At 41.4% G+C, this 8,609-nt stretch overlaps 1 protein-coding gene across 1 annotated transcript in view; it reads left to right on the top strand.

The window, feature by feature from the left end:
* Window positions 1-717: 717 nt before the first annotated feature.
* ENDOD1 (endonuclease domain containing 1) overlaps window positions 718-8,609 on the top strand; it is a 33,740-nt gene continuing 25,848 nt past the window's right edge. The window contains exon 1 of the mRNA XM_036747656.1: window positions 718-1,188. Coding sequence (XP_036603551.1) covers window positions 892-1,188 — 297 coding nt within the window. The 5' untranslated portion in view covers window positions 718-891. The remainder of the gene's footprint in view (window positions 1,189-8,609) is intronic.

Raw genomic sequence — 8,609 nt, 5'->3', positions numbered from 1 at the left:
TTTTTATGTACTGACACCTATGAGGAGGAAAAAGAGGCTAAAATTAACTAATTATTTTTTACAATAGAGGCCTAAGTGTCAGGAAATTGCTAATCCTTCTATTCTACAGGCAATTTCAGGTACCTGGTTTGTGTGTGTGTGTGTCTGTGTCTGTGTCTGTGTGTGTACATACACGGATTAATTGTAAAATAATTCTATGTATCACATAAAAGTCAGTCTTGTTTTCTTATAATCACATTTCATATTTTTTTTCCCTCCGAAATTTTCCATTGTCGAACAACTACAGTGACTGCTTTACACACGCATTTGGTATGCAGTCCACACTTGATACTACGTTTTAGATCCGTATTCGCCTTTACAGTGTGCTCTGTACAGCACTTTCTCAGGAGACAGATGTGCGATGCACCAAAACCTAGGCTCGCATCCCCATACTCTGAATATTCTGAATGTACATTCAGACACTCACACCCTGAGCATTGGGATCAGCGTCACAAAAAAAAAAAAAAAAAAAAAAAAAAAAAGCCCCTTATCTCCCAGGACCCAAGTTTCCTTGAAGCCTTTCCTTCTTGACACACTCTGATAGCTGCAGCCCAAGTCCCTGAAGCCATCTCCAGAGGGGGAACCCAAAGGTACAGCCTCCAGTAGCTGATTTGTCTCTGCAGCCCATGACACCCTACAGCTTCCATGCAGTTTGGCAGTGCCCTGCCTGTAGAAAGAGTCCACTCCCAGAAGGGAAGGGCTGGGTTTCGGATTTCATTTCCCTTGTAAACCGTTCCCAGATTCCAATCCACTTGCAGGGCTTCTCTGCTGCCTTTCAGTCTCGGACCTCTCAGAGCGAGCCCCCGGCCCAGGGAGCTGAAGGAGGGCACGGTCAATTTCAGGAAGTCCATCATGAGACCAGCATCCCTCCTTCCCCTCGGCAGCCTCTTTGTTTTGTCCTGGCTCGCAGAGGGCAGAATTATCCGGGAGGATGAAGCCGGTTTTGCTGAATGTAACAAGTTCTTTTATGAAGAGACCCCGCCTGAAGGACTGGCTGAGCCTTTCCACGTGAAAATCTGTCAAAAATACAAGGGTAAGGAGCGCTTCGCCACCCTGTACAGCACCCAAGAAAAGATACCTGTTTACTCAGCTTTTCGATATGCTGTCTCCGGAGAAAGCAGGGAGCAGGAGTGGATGATCGAACCCCAGGTGAGTCAAACACCTTTGTAGATATCCTGCGGTGGGACCCAAACAAGGGAAGGCCGGTAATTCCTTCTGCCTCGGAACCGGAGGGAGGGAGGCTAAATAACAGAAGGGGTGATGGACGCTGCCCGATGAAACACTGTGCCAGAAATTGCCTTCCTCCAACCTGAATTCAAATTCTTCCCGCCCACCCCCAAGCCTTTACACTCCGCTTAAGAAAATTGGAATTTCAGCTCATAAACTTTATTACATTTTCATCCAAGTCCCTACACCACTAAGAAATGACAAGAGGAACCACTTGGTTCTCCGAGGGACTCTTCTTGACCCGGGGTCTATGCGTTTAAATTTATTTATTTATTTATTTTTGATAACTGTATTTCAAAATATTTGGCTTCTTTTGTAATCCACTGCTCTACGTAGAACTTTATCTATATGGACGATGCACATATAACATGAATGGTGCTTACTCAACTAGTATAGGCCCCGTGTGATACTAACTTACATGTATTCTTTGCTTTACAATTTACAAGCTGTTTTCCTGTGAAGTAGCTATTTTTTCCCCTATTTTACCTATTTTTACCCTATTTTTTCCCTATTTGCCCTGTTTTACAGACTAAGAGACTGAGGCTCAGAAAGGTTAATGACTTGTCCGAGGTCATACAGCTCATAGAACCAGATTTTAACCTCAAATTCAGTGCTTTCTCTGCCCCACTATGTAAAAAGAATAAAAGTAAGATTGTATGTGTAATTGGAAAAAATAAAATACTATTTACAAAAAAAAAGAGGAAGATCATACGGTCACAAGGCTTAAAAACAAAAGCATGCACAATGATTTTAACCTAGAGACGCTATGAGGTGTTTAATTAATTTCTTCAGAATTAAGAAATTTAGGAATTTGGAGGAGTGTTTCCTGTTATTCATTGTATTTTATCTTCTATTCTACATTTGGGGAAATACCCAGAATTGCCAAATTAAGAAAAGAAAGTTTTGGATTTTTAAAAAAAAAAATGCATAACAAGGGCCTGGGGAATGTCTACCTATTGCCTTGATAGAAAGGACAAAATAATTTTCCCAAGTTCATCATTTCTCCACTATCAATCCCAAGGATTTAGAAATCAAGCCTTCATCTGTCAAGTCACCCCCTGCAGTGTGCTGCAGTGTTCAGGGTCAGCCAGTTGGAGGAATTGAAACGGCCCTCAACACTCAGCCTTCTGTCCCACACCTCCTCAACCTAGTATTCAAAGGCATTGTGGCATTGGCGCAAGTGTGTGCATGCATGTACACACACACACGTACACACACTCACACGCGCACGCTCTCACACACTTGCAGAAATCAATAACCCCTCACCTAGAGAGAAGGTTGCCCATCACTCTCCACTTGCCCAGCCTTCTCACCCTTGTCCACCTTGTTGCCAAATCCTTCCCAAGCCTCCTGAGGTAATAAACACACCCTAACCCAACCTGTTCCTGATCTCTGTAGCCTGCCCGCCCCCCCAGCCCCACCCAGATGAATACCAAGACAAGCACCTGGGTTTTCCATTCTTAGAATGAGTTTATTTGGAAACCTTGAAATATAGCTGCTATCTTGTAGTATCTGTTAAGTACTCATTGTATAAATACATCACCATAGAAGCCACCTCCCCTCCCCAACCCCATACTAGGAAGATATAAAGGAATAAGAATACACAGGAAATTTGATGTGTCCATAAACACAGGGAGAAAAAAAGTGATCAGAGTGGGATGGGCCTCCAGAAACTTCCTAGAGGAGGTGAGTTTTGATTGAGAATGGAGTGTAAGGGGCATCGGCTGGCAAAGGAAGGGGAAGGTTCCAGGTAAAGGGAGGGACATCTGCCAAAGGATAAGATCAGGAACAAGCAGATTACATATAGTACATAGCAAGCTGATCAGTCTAGTTAGAATAGGAAGTCTGTAGTGGGGAATAATGAGACAAAAAGGTTGATGAGATAGTTGAGAGAGGGGGGAAGTTGATCAAGGAACTCCAAGGCCAGGCTAAGAATTCCCAAAGGGCTAGATAAGGAAGTGCATGGCCCTGGGGTGTATTGGAAAGTATAAGGTCTAAGAGTTGGGCGATCTGGTTTAACATCTCAGTTCTGTGCCCGTGTCCTTGCCTCCATGCCAAGTGGTGTAACCTTGGACAAATTGCTTAATATTTCTGAGCATGCATTTTATAGAATCAAAAAAATTTCAAATTTGGAAAGAAACTTAGAGGCCATGCAAGTCCACCCTTTACCTAAAGCGTGAATCTCTCCTGTAACATCTGACAAGTGGACATCCGGCTTCTGCTTGAGCCTCTCTATTTTGAGGGAACTTGCTGCTTCTTGGGATAGGCCATTCTATTTTTGGACAGCTCTAGTTGTTAGGTGGTTAATTGATATACTGAGCCAAAATCTTTCTCCCCACAATTTCCACCACTGATCCTAGTTCTGCCTTTGGACAGCAAGCAGATAAGTCTAATTCCCCTTCACTTAATGGTCAGGACTTATTTACATGCAGTCTCACCCCTTAGCCTGGAAGGTTCTTGAAGGCAGGGACTGTCCTTTATCTTTCTTTGTATCTTCAACTTGTAGCTCAGGACCCTGCACATAGTAGATGCCCAATAAATGTTTAGTGACACTGAATGAACAAGCTTTTGTAAGCACCTATTACATTCCAGGCACTGTGCTATAGGTGAAGAGTCCTTCAAATAGTTGAGGTTGTCTTTCCTTTAAAGGACTAGATAATTTCTTAGGGTCCCCTTCAGCTCTTGATTCCTTCTGTGATTTCTAGAAGTTAGAAGTTAACTTTTTGTGATGTGCTTAATGCAGCACCATAGAGTGTGAAGAGGGTTCAGCTAATTGAGCAGAGATACCCAAGCCCTGCCTCAGTCAGCATTGTGTCTGGTAGATGATGGTGTTCCATCCAAGTGTCTAAATAGGTCAGAACACTTAATGCCTCATACCTGCGCTGGCTGAGTGCCTTGCATCTGCCTTCAAGCTACATATGCTGTACCAAGAGCCATTTCTCTGCACAGCTTAACTAAGAGCCAGAGTTCTGAATGCAGCCATTCTTTTATTCATTCATCAGACAGTAAGCATTTGTTAAAGGGTTTAGTATGTGTCAGGCACTGTGATAGGAGTTGGGGATATAAAAGCCAAAAAAACCGAGACATGGCCTGCCCTCTAGCAGTTTACATTCTGCTGGTGGGAGGCAGGGGAAATGTTAAATATATGCCAAGAAGTAAATACTAAGTACATGTAAAGTAAATAAAACATGATTTTTGGGGGGAGGGGAGGTGAAGAACATTAACTATTGAAGGGATCTGGTCCTCACACAGGACATCTGTCTCTTTGCCTTTTCAATTGATGTCCCCACCGTGACTAGAATCCTATCCCTCCTCGCCTTCGCTGCTTAGTTTCCTTAGTCTCCTACAAATCTCAGATCAAATCCTACTTTCTGCAGGAAGCCTTTCCCAGGTGCACTGCCCCCCCCCCCAATGCTAGTACCTTCCTCTCTGTGATTATTGCCCTCTATATTTTTTCTGTGTACCTAGCTATTTGCAATGTTGCTTCTCCCTTTGTTGCTTCTTGATGGCAGGAATTGTTTTCGCCTCTTTTTTGTATCCTCAGTGCCTAGCAAGCTCCTAGAATATAGTAAACATTTAATAAATGTTTTTTAAAAATAATTGATTGATTAGTTGATGGTAGAAGATGGCAGCTACCACCTGAGCTTTGAAGGGAGCCAGGAGTTCTGCTGCAGGAGGCAGAGTTGAGGAGGGACAGCATTCCTTGTATGGGGGACAGAGTAAGCAAAAAAGCACATCAGGAAATGGAATGCAAGGTATAAAGAATATCAAAAGGGCCAGTTTGGTTGGAAGGTAAGGAGTGTGAGGAGGAGAACTGTGTAGTCAATCAGTCTGGCAAGGTCAGCTGGAGCCGAATTATGAAAGGCTTTAAACATACAACAGAGTTGGTATTTTATCTTAGAGACAATAGGAAGCCACTTACGAGTTTTGAGAAACAACTGTACTAAGGTATGGAAAGAACACTGGGTTTGAAATCAGAAGACCTTGGTTTGAATCTGGGTTCTGCCACTGGCCAGTTATCTGACCTTTAACAATTCATTTAAACCGTTCTGTGCCTCAGTTTACTTACCTGGAAAAAGGGATAACATTTAAACCACTTGCCTCACAAGGTTGTTGAGCACATCAAATGAAATGATGTTCAAAAGGGGCTTTTTTAACCATAAAATGGGACATAAAGATCAGCTAGCTGCGATGAAGTAGGACAAAAGCAATATGATTTTCAGCAGTGTTGAAGAACACATTACCAAAAATGAATCCCCACTGACCAGCCAGCTTCCCATGTCTTATGCCCATTAAGGTCAATTAGTCAATAAGCATTTATTAAGTACCTACTATGTGCTAGACACTGTGCTAAGCACTGAGGGTACAAAGAAAGAAAAAAACAACTATCTTTGCTCTTAAGGTGCTCACAATCTAATGGGGGAGACAACATGAAGACAATTATGTAGAAATAAAATGTATATAAGATAAACTAGATGTAATCAGAGAGGGAAGGCTCTAGCATTAAGGGGGTTTGGGAAAGGCTTCTTGAAGATGGTGATATTTTAGCTGGGACTTTAGTTTCAAGTCCCATTACAGAGAGATACTTAGCTCTCAGGTTCACATTCTGTTTGGCATAAAGCACTTCATGACTGTGAATCATTTCACCCAAACCTAGGACACACTTTTATGAGGTCAGCATTATTATTAGGCCCTCATCAGTCAGGAGAGGAGCCAAGACAAAAGGGAAGCTTCGCCCTTGCCTAAGGTAATGGAGTGAGTCAGTGACAGAGCTGTGGATCCCAGGTTCCCAGTGAGAGAACCCTGGGAATACATCTTTGAATGAGCTAGATCTTTTCAATTACATTGACTGAGCCAAAGCAGAATCCAGGGGAGACCTTCTGGAGGCAGAGGAAAATAGAAAATTGACAATGAGGAAGGCAGCATTACTTGATGGAGTAAACACAAATGTTGACTTGACTAAAGACTTGATTGCTCCTGACACAACGTTGTGGCCTTGGGAAGGTCGCTTAACACCTTGAAGCCTCAGTTCCCTCCTCTAAAAATTAAGAAGGTTGGACTAGATGGCCTTTGAGGTACCTTCCAGTTCTAGATCTTTGGCTCTATGACTTTCACCATGAGAACTGAGAGTAAGGGGTACAAAATGTATGACTGACTAGCGTGATGGAGAAGACAAACGTATGCAGATAGTCTGCCATGATGGATCTGAAACACAGGGAACTGGGGCAGCTAGGTGGCACAGTGAATAGAGCACTGGCCCTGGAGTCAGGAGGGCCTGAGTTCAATTCTGGCCTCAGACACTTGACACTTACTAACTGTGTGACCTTGGGCAAGTCACTTAAGCCCAATTGCTTTGCCTTCTCCCCTCCATAAAAACAAAAAGATGATATGAAACACAAGGAACTAGGATCTAGTATTCTGACCCTGCTTTCCCATTGCTAGGGTTCAAATTTTTTTTTCAGTCCCTGGACCACTGGAGGTGGGGCGGAAGACTCTAACAACTTCCTCCACTTCTACATGTAATGGCCACTAGGGGTAGGGGGAGAAGATGGGTGATGGTTATAGGATGATTAAAAATATAAAGTTAATGTTGCTTTTGTTGAGACTCCAATGGATAGTATCCCAACTAAACTACAATTTACCCCTATTATGTTGAGCAAATTACATGAGATAATGTCTGTAAAGGACTTCCTGAAACATAACATAATATACAAAGATCAGCTAGCTGTTATGAAGGAAGACAAAAGCAACAAGATTTTCAGCAAGGTTGAACAGCATGTCACCAAAAATGACTCCCTGGTTGACCAGCCAGCCATTACAAAGATACTCTGATAGTATTTTAGCCATCTGTAGTTTTCTCATCTGTAAAATGAAAGATTCACGCTGGTCCCATGACCTCTTCAATATCCAGCACAGAGCCTTGAACAGAAGAGGTACACAGTAAATACTTAGGGAATGAATGCATGAGCTAGTTGGTGGAAAATGTGAGCTCCATCTGTCCTATCTCTCTCTACTGAGCAATCAAGAAGCCAGCTGCTGAAAAGGGAATGATTCTATTCTACAGACATGGTGAGCAATGACATTCCAATCCATTGTGTTGCATCCTGGGTAAAAGTAGAAAGCTAAATGGGGTTTTGTCCAAAGTAAATCCTTCAGGTCTTCTTTCCAACTGTGATACATACAGTTAGGACACAAATTCTTTTTCTGAGCTCTCTATGCTGTATTTAATGATTATTTTTCATTTATATCTTCCTATTTCAGGGTGATTTAAACCTCACCTTCAGGAATAGTTTAAAGATCCTTGCAAAATACTAGAAAGTAATTTTTCCTATCATTGCGTAAGCCAGTCTGATGATGAAACCTCTTCCAGGTTCCATCTATGTGAGAGCAAACCATTCAGCATATTAAGCACCAACTTCAGATAATCAGAATCTAGACATCTTGTCTTTGGCATATGCCACTTTAACATGGACTGAATGAAGCATCCTCTGCCAAGCTCATTGTATTGACTGCACGGTTTAGTATTTTGTAGGTGCGGTCAAAAAAAAAAAAACAAAACAAATCTCAGCTTGAGGTCTGCATTAACCCAATCTATCATTCATCCTGATTTAATTCTAGCTACATGGACAGATAAATACTTCCTAGAAATACAACAAATATGATTTTGTTTTTCAATTCAAATTTCATTTCTTTTTTGAAATATTAATTCTAAAAAGAAAAAGAAAAAAATCTCTCCTTTTTCCAAGTACTAGAAGTTTACATGCCTTTGGAAGTTTACGTTTTCTAATCCATCTCATTACTGTTGACCAAAAAAGATATAGAACAGCATTGATATGTTCTATTTTTTTCTTTATGATTCCTAACATTTCTCTGTAAGTTTTACTCTAGGGCCTCTAGGACCATAAAATATGACAGGTCTCTCAGTAATAATTTATCTCCTGCTGCATATATCCATTTGGCAGTTGATAAAAAGGAGCGGAATAAAGAAATTGACTCCAAGGGATTATTAGGAGAGCCCAGAATAGAAAAGAAGTCCATTACCTCATTCTAGTTATGCATTTTAATACAACTCATGTACTCAGTGTCTGAAAGAAGTCACACTGAAGGTAAGAAAAAAATTCGGTCAGATACAGGTATAGCTTGCTTTACATCATAAATGTGTTGTTGATATGTCAAAAGCATATCAGCTTTTTTGGGTTTTTTAAATAAATCAAACAGTTTTTGTTGATTTATGTTATAATTTTAGAGAGGTTTGTATTTCAATTCAAGTAGAACATTGAGTTTATGAAAATGAAATCAAGCACAAGGAGCTTACAATTTGTGCTTTCCAATTAGTAGAGACT

The sequence above is a fragment of the Trichosurus vulpecula genome, chromosome 2 (genome assembly GCF_011100635.1).
Source record: "Trichosurus vulpecula isolate mTriVul1 chromosome 2, mTriVul1.pri, whole genome shotgun sequence".
NCBI classification, from domain to species: domain Eukaryota; kingdom Metazoa; phylum Chordata; class Mammalia; order Diprotodontia; family Phalangeridae; genus Trichosurus; species Trichosurus vulpecula.
Note: the sequence above shows the minus strand (reverse complement) of the source record. Positions and strands in the feature narration are given on the sequence as shown.